Source organism: Pteropus medius, unplaced genomic scaffold, assembly GCF_902729225.1.
Source record: "Pteropus medius unplaced genomic scaffold, Ma_sr-lr_union100, whole genome shotgun sequence".
In the NCBI taxonomy this organism is placed as follows: Eukaryota; Metazoa; Chordata; class Mammalia; order Chiroptera; family Pteropodidae; genus Pteropus; species Pteropus medius.
This window is the reverse complement of record NW_024354503.1, coordinates 14,990,032-15,010,504: the sequence shown is the minus strand read 5'-3', so window position 1 is coordinate 15,010,504 and position 20,473 is coordinate 14,990,032. Positions and strand designations below refer to the sequence as shown.

At 35.5% G+C, this 20,473-nt stretch overlaps 1 protein-coding gene and 1 non-coding gene across 5 annotated transcripts in view; both read left to right on the top strand.

Annotated features, from left to right (window-relative positions):
• Positions 1-20,473, top strand: part of POLH (DNA polymerase eta) — a 28,681-nt gene that overhangs the window by 3,786 nt on the left and 4,422 nt on the right. For 2 of the 4 annotated variants that reach the window (XM_039854438.1, XM_039854437.1), the window contains 7 exons: positions 2,015-2,232; positions 11,266-11,435; positions 12,828-12,931; positions 14,166-14,285; positions 14,854-14,977; positions 15,514-15,579; positions 18,814-18,983. In XM_039854438.1, coding sequence (XP_039710372.1) covers positions 2,015-2,232; positions 11,266-11,435; positions 12,828-12,931; positions 14,166-14,285; positions 14,854-14,977; positions 15,514-15,579; positions 18,814-18,983 — 972 coding nt within the window. The remainder of the gene's footprint in view (positions 1-2,014; positions 2,233-11,265; positions 11,436-12,827; positions 12,932-14,165; positions 14,286-14,853; positions 14,978-15,513; positions 15,580-18,813; positions 18,984-20,473) is intronic. The other 2 variants (XM_039854439.1, XM_039854440.1) reach the window with 2 other exon arrangements.
• LOC120596459 (5S ribosomal RNA) lies at positions 10,909-11,027 on the top strand. The gene has a single exon (XR_005651155.1). It is a non-coding gene; the product is annotated as a 5S ribosomal RNA (ribosomal RNA).

Here is a 20,473-nt window from a genome sequence, read left to right as displayed (position 1 = left end):
CCTTTTCTGTTTTTCAACTGAGCTGTCTCTCCTCAAATTTTAGAAGGTTAGCCTTGGACTGGGAGACATGTGTAGGCATAGTCAAATTAGAGATAGGTACAAGCTTCAGCCATTATAATAATCTAATAGTGTGTACTGAGTATATGACATATGCTAGGTACTATGTTAAGCTCTCCATAGGTAATATCTCTTAAATCACACTGTTATAAAATAGGTTCTAATATTACCTGCCCCCTCAACACACATACATAGGAAACAGGTTTAGAGAAGTTAAATAATTTAAGTTCACACAGCTAGAAAGTAGAAGACTGAGGATTCAGTTTTTTTTTTTTTCAGATTCCAGTGTCTACATTCTCACAGTACACTATACTGCGTGGCGTGGTGTGTAGGGTTCATGCTTTGACTTGGGACTTGAGATATTCCTGAATTCACCTATGAATTGGAAATCTAAAGGTGGAGTGTCGTAGTCCCAATCTCACATTGAAGTTATTGCCAGAAAAGAGGACAGAATGACTGAAGGTTAATACCTTAACCCTAAAGTAGAATTAATTCAGCTAATGGACATATGCTACAATACATTGAATAGAATTTTATGCTAGTAAAGACAGTGTAACTTCCCAGAAATATAGTTGACTTCAGAGTATGATTTTGCAAAGTCTCACACCGCCAGCTTTAAACTAGATCATTTATTTTACTCTTGAACAAAGACAGTTTTAGGAAATTTAGGAGTAAGTTTATAGACCACAGAGTTATTAAGACCTGGTGATTTAAAATTATTATTTTAATAATTAACCTGAGATACCGAGTTATAAAAATATGATTTCCAGAAACATATACACACTAAGTTTATCAAATATTCTTAAAAATACCTTAGAGTAATTTGCTCAAGACACTGTGAAGGAACACCTACTACCACAATAGAGCATCCTTTCCTTGCTCTGTATGTATCATGTTCTCACGCTCTTGCACACACTTGTGTTCTTTTTTGCTTTGAGGTCTATCTTCTATCCAGCCCAAATAACAATTAAAAGAAGAAAGGCCAGTCTTTCTCTAATTCTTCCTTTCTCTAATTCTCTTATTTGAGAATATTTTAAACAACATTTGTACTTGTTTTGATACATGTCTTAGTGAAGATGTACAAGTATTTCCATTTTTGTGACAAATAAAATAGGTTCAACAGGAACAAAGAACTTACTTTAAATTCTATAACAAGTCCAAAGCAAAGAAAACATCCACATATTGCCATAGAAATTAGCTGTGTATACTGCCAGAAGAGCTGCCTGTTACGGTTTGAAGAGACAGTATATGGTGAGATTGGTATCCCCTGGGGAAGGCTGTCTGCCTGTTCAGATGCATCACCACATTCGAGGAGCTGATCTTCAACTTGATAATTTGAGTATTAGTATATTCAAAAGTGATTAGACTTGGTTGGTTGATTGGGTGTGTGTGTATGGAGGACCAGCTCATATGTTCATCAAACTCGCCATTGTTGAGGTATAAAATCCTTATGTCATTTTATAATGAGAAATACCATCATGTGGAAGACCAGATACTTGGGTACTGTGCAGTGTTCCCTTAAGTTATCTCTTATTTGTAAAAAAATAGGAGCAGAATACTGTGTGGTGTGTATATGAAAATAACAAAAAGGAATAGGTGATCGTAGTACAGTGTTTTCTAGTTAAACTGGTTTGACTTTTCTTCATCTTCAAAGAGATCCTTGTCACAAAGACATGTTTGTGATCTGGATGCTTTCTACCTTGGTAGTGTTAGAGTTGCACTAAAAAGATTTGCCTCCATAGTTCTTCTTTTCCTTTGTTTCTGTTATTGACCATCTGCCTGTTCATTGATCCCTTTAGTTCAGTTACTATCTAGTATCTGACAAGCCATTCCTCTCTTTAAGGAAACATTGCACTGATTATGTATATTATTATGCCATCATAAGAAGAGGATAGGGCCCACAGTCTCAATGTTGCCTCCATTAATTGCCTACATGTATAATGCTTATACTTTTTAGGTACCGGGAAGCTAGTGTGGAAGTGATGGAGATACTGTCTCGTTTTGCTGTGATTGAACGTGCCAGCATTGATGAGGCTTACGTAGACCTGACCAGTACTGTACAAGAGAGACTACAAAAGCTACAAGGCCAACCTATCTCAGCAGACTTGTTGCCAACCACCTACATTGAAGGGTTGCCTCAAGGCCCTACAACAGCAGAAGAGACTGTTCAGAAAGGTATTTCCATACCATCATATTGCTTCTGCTTCCTGGCTTTGGAACCTGCTTTGCTTGGTCACATTGATACTTCTTGGATTGACTGAAAGGAGACTTAAACTACAACCTGAATGAATCACAAGGACTCATGTGGAAGGATATACAAATTCTCTATCGTTCCAGGTATATTGAGAAGCTTGTGAAATCTGTATGAAATCAAGTTTCTCTTTAGATATAACTAAGGCAGATTAGAGTTGTCAATAGAAGGCTGACTGAGCTCTTCCATCTTTTGTAGGTTAATTTATATTGTAACTTGGTTTCTTCATCATAAGGGTGAGCTTTATTTAAGGGGGCCTCAGGTACAGGGAGTTTAGTCACTCAAAATTTCTAATCAATTCACAGCACACTATCATCAAAGGGCTGTGCAAGGCTTCTCATTTTATTTTACTTCTTTCTTTCATAGTGATTCCCCCTACTCCCTCCCCACCCCTATATACCTTTTGGCACCCCACTGATATTCTTGGTATATCTTCTTAAATATGTTTATGTCTTTATAAATTATACAGTGTTGCTTTGTGTATGTGCTTTGTAAATTTGTGCTTTTAAATTACAAGATAGTATTGTGTTATAGATCTCATTCTTTTTCTTAGTTTTCTTTCAATGGTGACTTTATAGTTTTATCCATGTAGCTATATTTATGTGTAATTGGTTACTTTTAAATAATTACAGCATAATCAGTGGGATAGCTCTACCATGTTTACAGACCATGCTCCTCGTGATGCACTCATTGGTTGCATCTAACTTCCTAGTGTTTATATGGTGAATGTCCTCATTCATCCTCTTTTGGATCTATGCAAGGGTTTCTCTGGGAAGTATTTTCAGGACTGGACTGCTAGGTCATAGGGTCATATATAACTAGTTTCACTAAAAACTGCCAATTTGTTCCCCAGAATCACTGTAACAGTTTACCCTACCCCTGGCAGTACACAAGAATTTCTGTTTCCCCCATATCCTCACCAGCAATTGATATTATCTAATGTTTAAAAATACTTGCCAGTGTGATGGCTATAAAGTGGTATTTTGTTTTGGGGGGTTTTAGTTTACATTTATTTATTTATTAATTAAGGTTGAGCATCTCTTCATATTCTTGTTAGCTAGTTGAGTTTCTACTTTTGTGAATGGCTTATTTATATACTGGATTTCCACTGGATTTCCTTTTTTTTTTTTTTTTTTGCAAGAGTTCCTTGTATATCCTAGTGATTGGTACCTTGTCTATTTTTGACATTGCAAATAACTTATCCCAAGTCTGTCATCCATTAAATTTTTTTATGTCATACTTTGCTGAACAAAGTTCTTTGGTCCATCAGTGTTACACCTTATGGTTTATGCATTTTGAATTTTGTTTTGGATGTCCATTTCTACTAGAAGTTTACAATGACATTTTTCTACATTTTCCTCCAATTTCTTTATAATTTATTTTTAGGTCTTTCAACCATATGGGGTTCACTTTTTTTATTTGATGAGCCACTTTATTATTCTTATTGTGAACCAGTTTTCCTAACAATTATTTATTAAACAATTCATTCTTTCTCAGCTTCCCACATATAAGTGGATCTGTTTCTGTAGTATCCCATTAGTCTGTCTGCTCCTCCTCTGGAAACACATTGCTGTTATTACCGTTTGTAGTATGTCATAATATTTGATAAGGACTCCCTTCTGCTTTTGTTTTTCAAAATTGTCTTAACTATTTATGAACTTTTATTGTTCAGTATGTATTTTAGAATACATTAGATCCTGATGGATTTATATTAAATTTACATATTTAGAGAGAATAGTTATCTTAATGTTAAATTATCCTATCCATAAACATATCTCGCCAATTTTTTAGGTCTTCATTAATATATCCCTTGCATGATTTTTTTTAAGTTAAAAAAATTTGATTTACCTGTTATAATGTTTCTGCTCCTTCTGAGATCTGGAATCCAGTATTCCAGACATAAACTTTTCATTGATATATACATAAAGTGCACAAATTGCAAGTATGTATCTCTTGACTAATTTTCACAATGTCAATCCACCCGTGTAAGCAGCACTCAGATCAAAGAACAATAACGGAACCCTAGGAGCCACCCTTGCCTACCCTTCTGGTCACCATTCATTCCTCTCTCCTGCTCCTATAGTAACTGGTCCTGATTTCTATTTAGCTTGTATTCGAACTTTATAAAATTAATAACCCTGCAGTGTATACTTGAGTCTGGCTTCATTAACTCAATATTGTCTTTGTGAGATTCATCCATTCTGTTGTATGTAGTTGAGTTTGTTTACTAATTGCTATGACTATCCCACAATTTACCCATTCTACTATTGGTAGATATTTGGGTTGCTTCCAGTCTTGGGCTACTAAGAATAGCGCTACTGTGAACATTTTTGTCAATATCTTTTGGTGAACAAATATATTCATTTCTGTTGGGTATTTTACCAGAAGTGTTCAATTGTAGAGTTTGCTGATATTTAGCTTTAGTTTGTCTATGGTCAGCTTTAGTAGATACTACCAGTTTTACAAAATGGTTGTAACAATTTATAATCTCACTAGCAGCATATGAGAATCGTAGTTGTTCCACATCCTTGTCAACATTTGCTTTTTCTCTTGCAGTTTAGCCATTTTGAGGGGTATATAGTAAGATCACATTGTGGTTTTAGTTTGCATGTCCCTGGTGTTAATGAAATCGAGCACCTTTTTGTATGTTTATTGACCATTTAGATATCTCCTTTCATAAAGTGTCTGGTTAAGTATTTTGCTCATTTCCTGTTGGATTGTCTTATCTCATTCATCTATAGGACTTTGTATGTATTTTGGATAGGAATCCTTTATCAAATATATGTATTGCAAATATCTCTGGTCTGTAGCTTGTTTTTCATTCTTCATGGTGGCTTTTGATGAACAGAGGTTCTTAATTTTGATTTGGTCCAATTTATCTTTTTCTTTATAGATAGTATTTTTTACATCCTGTTTAAGAAATCTTTACCTACCTCAAGGTCATGAAGAAATTATTCTGTCTTATTCTAGCTTTATTGTTTTGCCTTTCAAATTTAGATTTTTCAATCCATTTGTGTGTGTGTGTGTGTGTGTGTGTGTGTGTGTATGTGTGCGTGCGTGCACGTATGTGTGTAGGGTGTGAAGGAGGAATCAATATTCACTTTTATTATATCCAATTATGTCTTTATTAAAGCTTTATATTTTTCTATAAAGATCTTGTGCATTCACTTGTTACGTTAATTCCTCGATGCTTTAACTTTTTATCATTATTGTGATTTTACATTTTTTTTCCTATTTTCTACTTAGGTATTGATGTGTAGGGGAATGATAAGTGATTTTTATGAGTTCATATTTATTTACTTCATATACCTGACAAAACTCGATATAATTTGTATGAAAGTATTCTAAAAAATAAAATGTACTCGGTTAAAAATATTTTCTTATACAAGAATAAAATTAAAGCAATAGAAACTTGCTTTGTGGTCATATTAAATTATGATGGTTTTAGATACCATATCTAAGACAATCTGGGTCTTATATATTTTTAAATCAAATATTATGAAAGTGGAATTCAGCTAGATCTACCAGAACAAAGAATTCTATATCTAGAAGCTTTTCAGCAGGGTGTCTACACTTTTTTCCTACACATTTTTTACTACTTTTGATCATGGCTATATTTAAAACAGTGTATCTATTCTCCCCTTTATCTGTAACATGTACTTTTAAAGCTATTATTTTGTAACATCATTCTTATCTAAAAGAGCTCTTTCAGTCAAAAACAAAAACAAAAACTTTGAAGTTGGACTTTAGCCAAAAGGAAACTGTATGGATACAAATCTGTAGCAAGTTAACTTCTTCTTGGGAAAAAGATAAAGTAATCTGTTATTACTTGTAGAAACAATGAGGATTTATCCAGAAAAAAACTCCAAGAGAGTTTAGCTGATTTTTAGTTAGAGTGGTGACTTTCCCATGGGTTTCATGTTTTAAAACAAGATGTAAGATGTTAAAATTGCCTTTTGCTGTTGAACAGTTGTATGATATGCCTTTAATATGTTGTGTTGAAGGATAGTATTAGAACTGCCCAGGGTAGCTTGTGGAAAAGGCCATTCAGAAATTATTTTATCCTCTGATCCTGAGGTAGGAGAGTTTATCAAGCTGGAGGCTGCAGATCCTTTAGTTCTTTAGAGAAAATACAATGAACAATAAAAATGTGTCACTTAAAAGAGGCAGTTATGGAACATAACCATTTGATGATAAAAATGTCATGATTTCTTTATTCTGGGACCAGAGTCAGAAATTTACTGATCATAATAAGGAAGGTTTTCTTTGGTCTAAGCTTTGCATACCACTTTGTGTGACATTTTATTTAAATAAACATTTGGAATTTGTTTTATAATGCTTTAAACCATTGATTTTTTTTAAAGGTTTGAGGGCTACATACCTTTTTGAAAGCTCTGGATCCTTGTTTGTCTCAGAAAAATATGTATCGACACATAAGACAATTTTTTGTGCAGTTTTCAAGAAATTTACAAACACTCTGAAACCCATATACCTCAGAGAAAGAACTATTAATACACATTACACTGGTTTTTGGCTGAAACTCATTGTCAAACAGCTCTCTGGCTGAACATGATAGCATATACCTTTGTAGGTGGTCAAATAATGACTCAAATGGACATGTTCCTCTTCTGCACCCATCCTTCTCACCTATGTACAATTTTATTTAAAATGCCAATGTTTATAAAGATGAAGTCTTATTTCTATGTCTTATGCATCTGTTGCTTTAGTGTGTCCAGTTTAAATACTAAGCTTCCAGATGCAGTGATATATTATTATTTATAGTGTTCAGAACATTGAAATGTCTAGTATATAGTTTATGATACTTCATACCAGATGATGTGTGCAACAGCAACAAAAAACTGTTAACAGAAATTAGCTGGTCTAGGTGCATATAACCTTCACCATCCTGCCTCTTAATGGGTTCAAAGCTAGCGGTCCTGCTCAGCCATGTTGCATTTGCAGCTTTATATTTTCTGTTTCCAGTAGAAAGATTATTTAAAAATAATACTCAAAACTGCCAGAGCGAAAACTTTCCCCTCGGGGACATTTTTAACTTGTTTGTGTTAGCTAAGGAACTCATTTGTTCTCTCCTCCCTTTGCTTTCTCTTAATCCATTTCTAAGCATATATTGAACATCATCTGAATGCATACACCATGAAACAGTTGTGTAGTGGTATAAAAAAATTATAAATCAACTGTCAAAGATAAGAGTTATGGGACTTAGATTCTGTACTGGCTTTGAAGAAGCTGCTATGTTTGTTATGAGAAGGCCTTTGGAGAAGGCCCGTGGCTAGGCTCTGATTGCTGCCCTCTGCTGACAGCCGATAAGAAAACAGGGATCTCAGTTCCACAAGCTGCAAGATGATAAATTCTGCCAGCAGCCTGATGATGCTTGGAAGGCACTAATCAGCTTATAGCACAGAGGAAGGCACACCTGTTATCAGTACAGGGATTTCTTTTTTGTCATTATGGTCCCTGGAGTTGTAGAGTCTAGCTAGAGGTTTATTAGTCTAACCCTGAAGTTTTGGCACAGGTCATCAACACTTACTCTTATGCCAGTTCTATTCAGCATCATACTGCAGATACAAGATGGCCCAATCAGAACAGAAGAGGAAATAAAATATATTCAGATGTGAAGGAAGAAGTAAACTTTCTTTGCAGGTAACATGACCATGTTTACAGAGAATCCTAGGAAATCTACTCCCCTACCTCCCCATCCCCAATACACTAAAATAAGTGAGATTAGCACGGTTGCAGGAAACAAAGTCAATATAAAAATCAATAGCATTTCTATATACTAAAATTAAAAGTGAGAAATCGAAATTTAAAAAGCAATATCATTTGCAATAGCATTAAAATCATGAAATTATTAGAGATAATTTGAACAATATATTTGAAAAACTAGTGAAGCCTATAAAACATCACTGAGAAAAATTAAAGAAGATGAAATCAATGGAAAGACATACTATGCTCATGGATCAAAAGACTAAATGTTATTAAACCTCAAGTCTCCCTAAATTGACCTACAGATTCATTGCATTCCCTTCCAAAGACCCTGCTTGATTTTGTAGAAATTGACAAACCGATTCTAAAAGTTGTACAGAAATGCAAAGGATGAGGCATAGCCAAACAACTTTGTAAAAGAATTAAATTGGAAGACTTACACTACCTGACATTAAGGTTTAACTAAATTTACAGTAACTAGTGGACCATATATGAGGTATATGAGGCATATAGATGTATGGTACATAATAGAAAGTACACAAATAGATTTTTTTTTTTTTGGTCAATTGGTTTCTACAAAGGTACCCAGAGATAAGATAATTCAATAGGAAAAGTAAAGTCTTTTCTCACTTTAGTGGGCATTTTTCACCAAAAAGCACCCAAATCTCCTCCCTCTACTCCACCACAGTATAACAAAGAAAACTCAAAAATTTTATAAATTCTTGTTATCAACTAGAGAAAAGAAACAAACAAAGGAATGCTGCTTAACTTCTGTGGTCCTGTTCAATTGACATGGACATAGAGTAATGCGATTGCAGTATTACCTAATAAGAGCAATAATGAAGAACTCTAAAGCAGAGAAAACTTAGCTCTCCTAGTTAAGAAAAAGTTCAGAGAACTCCATAATTTCAATAAATTATTTTCCAAACCTAGAATTTACTAATAAATGGTTCTAAATGCAGGAAGTTCTGTGTATTGTTCTTAATATGTGCAAGGCACTGTGCTAAGGAGCTTTAACTAAATATACATATTTTATATATAAAAATATATTTTATATAATATATATAAATATATATATCTTTTAATCCTCACAACAATCTGGTGAGGTACGGTACTCTGATCCTTATTTTATAGACAACAAAACTGAAGCTTAGAGAATTATGTAACCAAGTCACATAGTAGGTTGTGAAGCCAATATTTGGAACTGCCCTGACTGCAGAGTGTGTTCTTTTAACAATTATGCTACAGTTGTTACAGAGAAGAGCTAAAAGACTTTAGTGGAGCTCCCCAAGGATAGCTAAAATAGTTGGAGAGGACCTCAGGATAGATGAGACTTGAGATAAGCCCTGAAGTATAGATAAGATACATTTAAGCAAAAGAGAGAAGACCAGAGTTAAGGAGTAAGAGCAGGGAGATAGAATAAGTGATATCTTAAGGTAGAAACCAGTATGTTCGGGAAACTGTAAGACTATAATAAATTTGGGATTCATAGAAGATAAATTGAAAAGGGCAGATGGTCTTCAATGCCAGTTTATAGAGTTCATACTTTATTTCGTAGGTGTGAGGGAGCTAATGACAGTTTTGAACAGGGGATCAGATTGATAACACGGGTATCAGAATATTTAATTTGTGGGCATTGTGTAGAATGCATCCAGGGAGAAGGTGGTTTGGAAGTTGAGGTGGTCTAGGCAAAATGAAGAAAAGAATAAAATAATTGGGTGGGTTGCAATGGATATGTGAAAAATTTAAAGTGGGCTTTGTTCACTAAATAAATAATGAGGAATGAAAGATAAAAAAGACAATATTATTTGGATTTTAAACCTTTAATAGAAATAGAGAGTTGTTTTGGGAAAGAGAACCTTTGAGGAGAAAGATAAAATAGAGCTTGATTTTAGTTATATTTAGTTTGAAATTATAATGAAAAATTCAAGACTTATTTTGTAGGGAAGTGGAGGAGATAAGGGATTAGTATTTTAAGAGTTTGAGGATTGAGAGTAAGATTTGCAGGTACTAAGAATAAACAAACTGAAACATAAGCCAGTACCAGTTCACCAAGAGAAAAAGCATATATACAAAGAGGAGACTGTTGCTCAGTATCCACAATTAGGGTATTAGAAGACAAAGACAAGTCAGCAAAGAAAAGCAGCAGTCATGAATAGTTGGAAAATATTAAGGGGGAGGTAGAAAAGGGTAAAGGAGGTCAAATACATGGTGACGGAAGGAGATTTGATTTTGGGTGGTGAACACAATGCAATATACAGATGATGTGTTATAGAACTATATACTTGAAACCTATATAATTTTATTAACCAACATCACCTCAATAAATTTAATATAAAAAATAGTTGGAAAATATTTCCTTCTATGTGCTCATCTTCCTCCTCTTCTCTACATGTGAACCTTCACTCTACTTCTCCAAGATACTTTGAGTATATTTCCTTGCCTTGTTCATACCTCATTACTGCCTCTCAAATCAGCATGTCTATATTTCCTATATATCTAATTCCTTGCTACATAATCATTTTTTGTGCTTTTTCAAAATTGTGACTAGCTCTAAATTGGATATTTTCAAGGACTCGAGTCCAAACTACATCGAATAGCCTGCACTAAGTCTCATAGTGCCCCTGATGGGATTTTAAGGAACTCAATTGGCACTGGCCTCTAAAAATATATACTACATACTAACTTAAGTTTATCTTGAAGCATGAGTTAATTCTGAATATATTCTAACTGAATAACAATAGAATTCTTGGGAATATGCAAGGGAAAGAGGAAGACAGTTCAGGAGAACTGGAGCGAGAAAACATGTACTTTTAAATCATTGGTCATGAAAGATAATATAAAATATTCGTTGCACATTAAAACCATAAAGTTCAGTCTACAGCCATGCCACCCTGAACGTGCCTGATCCTGTCTGATCTCGGAAGCTAAGCAGGGGCGGGCCTGCTTAGTACTTGGATGGGAGACCACCTAGGAAGACCAGGTGCTGTAGGCATTAAAAAAAAAAAAGTTAAAACCATAAAGTTCAGCCCAGAGTGAAGCTAAGGCTGCTTGAATCGGTATGAAGGAGAAACTGATCTCTTACGAGTAATTAGTCTTCTAAAATGGCTGCCATTTTTTGTGACAACCTACATATCTAAAGTACTTGAAATCTAAGCATTTCTGCAATAGATAAACCAAAATAAAATCCTGATTTAAAAGAGTGTCTAAACATGACCTTTCAACTTTTTCAGAAGAGATGCGAAAACGAGGCTTATTGCAATGGCTTGATTCTCTTCAGATTGAAAACACCAACTCTCCAGACCTACAGCTCACCGTGGGAGCAGTGATTGTGGAAGAAATGAGAGCAGCCATAGAGAGGCAGACTGGTTTTCAGTGTTCAGCTGGAATTTCACACAATAAGGTGAAGGCTAATGGTAGATTTCGAAGAGAAACATAGATAGCTGTAGTTAAATACAGCAAGGACATATACGAGTGGGACATTTAAAGGATTACATATATACTTTGAAATGGGTTTCTATTTAAAATTAATTTTGAGTTCTAAATAAAAGCCTAAATAATTCTTTAACATAGGAATTGACATTGAACATGTACTTTCCTAAGAAGCAGGCTGAAAAATTCGCAGAAAATGCTTATTTATATAGTTGCATCCAGTATATAGTTCCTTAATGACTAAACTATCTATAGAAAGGAGGAGGCTAGTCTTTGAATTTTACGTATGAACCTATTTATTTTATTTGCACTTGCTGAATATTCTAGTGCTACCTTTCTGATGTGGAATGGCCTGGGTATTTTATGCTTTGCCTAGTCTCCCTTTCCTAATGGAAGCAATAGGAGAAATGGAATAGTAAAATTTTACTAATTTGGACAACTATTCTGATTTAGGCAATACAGATGATCCTCAATAATCTAGGAGCAGTGTAACTGGTTTTCTGATTAAAGTACAGCGAGGGCCTAGGATCTTCATCCCCTTCTGACTGGCCTCAGTGACTGGGCAGTGGCTGATTATTGGTTACTACCTTCTCCCCTTGCTTCCAGTAAGAGGAAAGATGCCAAACTACCCAGCAGAGGTTTTTATTCTGGTTGGGTGGAGGTAGGGGAAACAAAAGTCCCATTGTAGTAACTTAAACCAGACTGGCTGTTGCCTGGTAGAAGTTCCAGAGAATCTCTCCGATGAATTTAAAGAGTGATTTTATACTTTTCCTACCAATTTTAATTTGCGAAATGACAACACTGAGGTACCTTATTCTTTGAATTTAAATTTTTTTCTTTCTGAAGCCTTGTTTTGTAGTATAAGATGTTTGCTATTGGAGGATGATTCTGAGCCCAGTCTCTATCAGAGATACTAAATTATGGCAATGTTTATTAAATCCAGGACTCAAAACGGACTAACCAGTAATCAAGAAATGTAAATAAATGGGGTAGGGTAAAACAAGTTTGTCTCAGCATTTTCGTATGGGCACATTAAGAAATGCATCTTAAGTTTCTTCTGCAGCTTCTCTGCCTTTTACCCTCTTGAAGTGGGTGGAAAAAATGACTAAAGGAAAACCAAGAATGGAAGATGTGGAAAGAACAATGAAGATAATGATAGTGGGTCATGTTTTCCACTGAGGATGTTGTGGGACACCAAGGTTTAGAGATGCCTTGAGTTTCTGGTTTTGTTTTTGTTTTTAATATGGATACCATTAGTTACAGCCCTTAAGCTGTGTCTGTGTGTGTACATGTATGTTAATATTCATCAAGTCTCTGTGTGGGTGTTGGCAGTAATGAGGTTTTTACACTTTCCATGCTCCAGGTCCTGGCAAAACTGGCCTGTGGACTAAACAAGCCCAACCGCCAGACCCTGGTCTCACATGGGTCAGTCCCACAACTCTTCAGCCACATACCTATTAGCAAAATGTAAGTATTCGGGGAGCATCTAAATTTTACTCATATACATGTGATGGCACTCTCTGGTTGTAGTTTCTTCTGTTTCTTATGAAGCCCTGGTGCCAGGAATAACAGGTACCAGTGAGGTACGAGGGCGATAACATAGAAAATTTGAAAAACATGAGATTTTTCTTAATGAAGCTTCGATTCTGGATTATCTGTGGAAGATACTTAATCCTGAATTTTAAAAAATGAACTGATTTTTAAGTATCTGTGGAAGATACTTAATCCTGAATTTAAAAAATGAACTGTATGTTTAACTTCCCTCTAGCCTTTTTATTCAAGTCTGCTATTAAATATCAAAATAAATAGCAATATTACTTCTTTTCTCCTAATGTCACATCAAGGTGTTCAGGGCTACTGAACTGCTGCTCCCAAACTAGGCATGAGAGAAAAAGCCAAATAAAATGAATAACTAGATTGTGCCTATGAATTGTGCGTCCTTGACAAGAGCTTATAATATTGTTGAAGGAACAAGATATAATGGTTCAAAGCAACAGTGAAAGTGCTATCATAAGACTATATGTCGTTGCTAAATGAACTATGTAGGTAGTTACCAAAGTTCATAGAATAGTAATCTGAGAAGGATTTGTGCAAAAGGCGTGGCTTTGTTTTGAGATTTGGCACAATTTGGAGATTCAGATGGGAATAGAAGAGCAATACTGATTTGGAGAATGTTTTGAACTACAAAGAGGGAGAAAGTATGAGGTATTTTCAGTGAACTGGGACATTAACTAGTTTAGCTGGAGCATATTGAGGAAGATAAGTAATGGAAAGAAGATTGAAAAGATTGGTTGAAGACAGATTATAGGAAGCCTCAAAAGCCACACTGAAGATTTTTAACTTCATTCTTAAATATAAAAGGTTTTAGCTGTGGAAGAGATTTGTTTGGGGGTTGGAATTTTAATCCTTAAATGGGACAGTAGATCCTATACAACTGAAAGTTTTATATACAGTTGAATTGATGACTAATTAGTGACTTTAACCTTTTGTTTTTGCTATTATTGATCTTCCCAGGTCCTAACTCCCAGAATATCTGAATCATCTAGTCTAACGCTAGAATATTAATCGTCTACAGGACCAATATGTGCTCTCCTTTTCCCTGAACCTTCTGGAGAGCTACTTACACAAGCAAAATGTCTTATATCTGCTGCTAACTCGATATTTAGGATGTGACCTATAAATTCTTTGTCTTTTTTGTTAGCCGTAATCTCGGAGGAAAGCTAGGGGCCTCTGTCATTGAAATCCTGGGGGTAGAATACATGGGTGAACTGACCCAGTTCACCGAATCCCAACTCCAGAGTCATTTTGGGGAGAAGAATGGGTAAGTGGTTCCTAATACTTTTCAATAATAACCTTTATGGAGATGCTAAATTCAAATATAGACAAAAGCATCCAGTAAAATCTAGACCTATCTTTGGGTTAGCATTTGTTCCTGGGGTAATTTCATTGGTCTCTTTGCTCGAAAATATTAGATCACTATGGTCTATCAGTTTAGAGTAGTTTTTTCATGTACCGAAATAGGTTGATACATAGGAACTGTTACTTTGAAGCTTGGATATATACATCATCTGTGTATGCTTAGATGCTGATATTTCCAAATTCTTGTATTTAGTCTTAGCATCAAAAAACTTGGGGGTATAAATCAGTGGCTTGCTTGGCACTTTTCCAAAAATACAAATGATGACTTGGCTTTAGAAAGCACAACCAGTGTTCCTCTCCTTGGCAATATATTGCACTGGAGTTCATTGGGAAGGGCAGGGATTCTGTCAAATTTGGACAAATTTTTCCTTTTTCATGACAGGGACAAAGGGGTAGTATAATATAGGTATTCTGTTTTAACAAGAATCATCATTTGCTTTCACCTTAAACTTTTTTGCTGGTTTTATTAGGTCTTGGCTATATGCCATGTGCCGTGGGATTGAACATGATCCGGTTAAACCCAGGCAACTACCCAAAACCATTGGCTGCAGCAAGAACTTCCCAGGAAAAACGGCTCTGGCAACTCGGGAACAGGTAGACAGGCATTCTTGACAGAACACTTTTAAGGGGGTTAGCTGGTAGGTTTTGGTAGCTGCAAAGGTTTAATAAATTAGATGGGAACCTTTATGCTATAAAGTATGAAGGGAACAGAAGTTCTTTTTTGTGTTGAAAATTGACTAGTTTTAATGATTTATTTTTTTTCCATCTAAAAAGAAATAAAATGGGACTGATTGAAGTTTGAAATGGAATTACTCATTTTTTTGGTAGGTGGAAACTTGGAAGGCCTAGGATATTGTGCCTTGAGTTTGTGTCTTTTTTTTTTTCTTCAGAGCTGGATCATGCCTAGAGTTTGCCTGATGGCATGCCCACAGGAAAAAAAAAAAAATGAAAATCTTGACCTAGCGTGGGTCAGAATACTGAAGATTTCTATGAACCTTTGATTCTTTGGTTATAGGAGCATCTTTCTTGCACACTACCATTTGGGGGAAAACTGAATAAATCCACCATCTAGTTCTGTAATAAACCTACAGTTTTTAAATGAAAAATTAAAGTGTCAATGCTTTTTTTAGGTACAATGGTGGCTTTTGCAATTAGCCCAGGAACTAGAAGAGAGACTAACCAAGGACCGAAATGATGTAAGATTTTCTTTTTTTTTTTCTATTTATTTTTGGGGAAGAAGGGGTGCAGGGTGGAAGTGGAGACCGCCTGGTCCAACACCTGGATGGGAAAGGGGAAAAGTGGCGGGTAGGGACGGAGGTGATAGTAGAGTTGGGGTGGGGGCTGAGGCAGGAGGGGAAAGTGGGTCTGGGTAAGATTTTCTTTATTCCTTGGGTGAGCTTTGGGATTTAAATACCAGTTTAAATACCTTACTTTATGGAATAGAAATAAAGATACAAAGAGATACTAGCTACGAAATTTTAAGAAATCTTTTATCTTCTTCCATAACACTGCCCATAAAACTCAACATGATCCTTGAAAGCCTGGATCTGTGAACATAAGACCTGACCTACCCCTTTCTCCCTCACTACCATTTGCCTTACTTTTTTGTATATTTCTTATCTAACTACTCCTGCAACCCTGACTACACAGTGGTTCTTCATCAGAGTACAGAGTCATTAAGCAGGACATTCAGGGATCGGACTATAAATTATTGGACTTAAACACAATTCACGTGCTAAGGAAGTACTGGGAGTTTTAGAGACAGACTATTAAGTCAAAGATTTGCAGGTGATGACTTGTTTCTTTATCTCTCTTTTTTTTTTAAGCTTTATTGATATATATTTTACATATCATAAAATTTACCCATTTATAGTTTACAGTTCAGAAGTTTTAGTATATTCCAGAGTTGTTAAACTATTCCATGATCAATTTAAGCACATTTTCATCAACCAAAAAAGAAATCCTATACCCGTTAGCAGTTACTCCCCCAGCGCTAGGCAACCACTAAGTCTCCTTTCTATTTCTATAGACTTACTATTCTGGACATTTCATATAAATGTAATAATACAGAATACGGCCTTTTCGTGACTGGCTAGAAATCTTTCAATAAACTTGGTATTTTCAAAGTCACCAACACTGTAGCATGTATCAGTACTTTATTCTTTTTTATAACTGAATAATCTATTATACAGATATACCACATTTTGTTTACTCATTCATCAGTGAATGGATATTTGAGTTGCTTCCATTTTTTGGCTATTTTGAATAATATTGCTGTACAGATTTTTATGTAGACATATGGTTTTCATTTCTCTTGCTTCTGTATACCTGGGAGAATTGCTGGGTCACATGGTAACCCTATGTTTAGCATTTCAAGGAACTACCAAACTGTTGGTGCACTATTTTACATTCCCAGCGATATAAGAGGGTTCTAATTTCTCTATATCCTTGTTGTTGTTTCCTATTTTAGCCATATTAGTAGGTGTGAAGTGGTGTATTATTATGGTTTTCAGGTGCTTATTGGCCATTTTCTTATCCTCTTGCGAGAAATGTCTGTCAAGATCCTTTGCCTATTTTTGCAATGGGTTATTTGTCTATTATTAAGTTTTAAGAGTTCTTTACATATTCTAGGTACAAACTGCTTGTTAGATATTTAATTTGCAAATTTTTTTTCCCATCGCGTGGGTTTTTTTGTTTTTTGGTTTTTTTTTACTTTCCTGATGGTGTTGTTTGATGTATCCTCTCTTGTTTAAACATCTGGGAGTCCTACAGGTCAGCTGTATACTGTCAGGAATCATCCAAAACTACTTGTTTGCCCCCTGTTAGCTGAACTGGTGATGAATATTTGTTCTTTGGTAGGTAACAAAGAGGGATATGATCCCAGTTGTGTTATGGCCCTATTTGACTTTGCCCACTAGGTGTCGCTCCGTTCTCATCTCTACAAGCCTCTGGGAATGTTCTTCCTACTTTGTTACCTGGTATATGCAACAATGTAGGGATCCTGAAAATTAATCTATCTTTAAGTTTAAGGACTTATGCCAAAAAGAATTTTGGACATAGAAGATCCTGTCACTTCATCGTTTAAAATATTCTAGTGACTTCCCTTCACACTTAAGTCGTGTGTGGATTTCTTTTTTATTTTGTAATGACCAATATGATTTGGTCTCTGGCTACTTTTCTTACTTCTCATATTCTCTTCCCCTTACTCATCCCGCTCTAGCCTACATTATACTGGTCTCCTTCCCTTTTATCTAACACATCAAGCAAACTCTCGCCTTAGCATTCTAATTAATACTTGCTGTTCAGCCTGGAGAATCTTTGCTCTCGTGTTCTTAAAATTTGCTCCCTCAATTTATTCAGGTCTCTGCTTAAATTTCACCACCTCCAATTACCCTGTCACATCAGCAGCCTCTACCACTCTCTGCCTTACTCTGCTTTTTCCATAGCACTTTGTAGTCATTTCTACTACATGTCTACTTTATTATCTGTAGCTCCTACTACGAGATCGAATCCATGAGGGCCTGGACTTTATTTTGTTCAATCCTGTATCTCTAGACAGTGCCGGAAATATAGTAGGCATTCAGTTATAGTTGAATGGTTTTAGTCAACAAGGACTCCCTTGTAATCGCCAATTTTTATTCTCTCAAAATATATAAATCTATACGAATTGTACTTGTAAAATGTAGAAAAATACAATTTGTTCCTGCTCTTGGCTTGTTTGCCTTAGGGGTATTTCTTCTCACTAACATCTTTTGATTTTGAGGGGATCCCTATGTAGACTTTTCACCTTCTCATAGTTCTGCCTCTTGACCTTTATTTCATAGTTTGCTCTGCATCAACAGTATTCAGATGCTCTGACTTCACCGGAGAGTGAATTGAAAAGTGAATCTCTAGAGGCAGGCTCTATACACTGTACCTTCTAGAGATGGGCGGTAAAGAGGTACTAGTGGAAACTTCTGCTCTTAGTAAGCATAAGAGCATCAGGGCAGATTAAAGAATAGATCCACTACTCAGTCTCGACATCCTAGTTTGGATCTTCCTTTCAGTTCCTTACATCAGCCCTTCCTTCAGTTACAAGATATAGTAGTGTAGGTATCTGTTTTAATCTTTCTGCATGGATACCACACACACACACACACTAAAACACAGAACTTTCAGGAGAGTCCATTTTCATTTATTCTATCCTGTTCCCATCACCTGTCAAAATTTTCTAGATATTCTAATATTCTATCATCCAAATTATGTCTTCTACAATTTCTCCGTATACCCTGAAACTACACGAACATATTTAAAATTTTAAATTAAACTTGACTATTTCCAAACCATTCTATTGCCCTGGTTCTTTTAATTTCCTCTCACTCAGTTCAGTACATAGAATCCAGATGCTCACAGTAACTTTAGTTCTAGTCTCTATACTTTTATATCCACAGAATGACAGGGTAGCCACTCAGTTGGCTGTAAGCATTCGTGTACAAGGAGATAAACGTCTCAGCACCCTGCGCCGCTGCTGTGCCCTTACCCGTTATGATGCTCACAAGATGAGCCATGATGCATTTGCTGTCATCAGGAACTGTAATACTTCAGGAGTCCAAACTGAATGGTGAGTTTCTTTCTAGCTCATCTTAGAAGAGTCATATACCCTGTCTTGCTCTAAAATTAGTGGGTCAATAAGCTTTCCAGCTGGCGTAGCTTCTTTGTGACTACGGCTAGCAGGACCTATTACAGAGGGGGATGGGCATGTACCAGGGAGAGAACACAGTAGAAACACCAGAAACAAAGGCAGCTCTGCTGCAGGCTGCCTATTTTTGGTACATTCCAGTTCTCAGGGGAAGGTTTGAGAGGCAGAGTGAACCAATACTATCCCTGCCCTTATCAATTTGCAATTGTCAGAAGAATGACCAATCGTACTTGGGAGTACAGAATTTAAGTTTCAAGAATACAGCACACTTTGGAAATTCTCTCAACTACTTAATTGTTTTACCTTAAAGGCAGCTTTCTTGATAATGAAAGTGACCTATATTCACTGATAATCTCTATCTAACATCTCAACTCAGAAGCTCCACTGGTATACCACCAAATGTCATATATTCATAAGCCTCAGTTGGGCATGAAATATAACCAAATATATATTGGAGTGTGTTCATTTACTGTCCAGATATTATTTTCATTATTGGAATCTTTTATTTATTTAACATAGATTATTACATTGAAAAAGTATTCCAAGTTCACAATGGAAATATAATTGAAAGAAAAATAAATTGGTTGTTTATTTATAGATCTTTATTGTAGATTATAAGAAATAAAAGTTTAGTTAACTACCTAAGTTATTGCTTATCTAAATATATGGGCCACTACTGTTAAATGTAGAGACTTACAATATAATGGGATCTCTAGTATAGTGTTTGTTCTTAGAATAATTTACTTTTTCTTCATGGTATACTTGCTTATTTTCAAAAATTGAACGTTTTTACTGAACCAAATGATAATTGTTCATATGAAACCTTAGAAATTGACAGACTACCTTAGAAATTGACAGACAATGCCACCAAAAGCATGAAGCTTATTGACAGGGAAGCATCAAAATTACCTGATTATGAAACTGTCTCAAAGCATGAAACTGAAGGATAGTAAAATACTGTCATAATAATTTTAAAATAGCATTTACTCTTCACCTCATTGAGGGACTAATCTGTATATTAAAGCATGTTTCATCATCTGAAATTCAACTCATGTGGAAATTTATTTGGGTAATTAGACATAATGAGGAATTATACAATGGAATTTCTTGAAATGTTTCTGAGACTAGGATAGGTAACCAAAAGCCGTTGTGGAATTTCATTCTCCAAAATTCTAGAGGTAAAAGTCTGTCAGCATTAGGTGGTGCCTGCTTAAAAACAAGAGAATGGGTAAGAGGGTTTCTTCAAGAGGATTTCCAGTCTAATAAATATTCTAAAGCTTTTTTGTTGCCCTGAGTAAAATTTCTTGCCCTAACCCTGAATTATAGCAGCTCTGCAGCAATTATCTTATGAAAACAATAATATAATACCTAGCTGCCAAGGGATCCAACTTGCACATATGTGACCTAGTAGG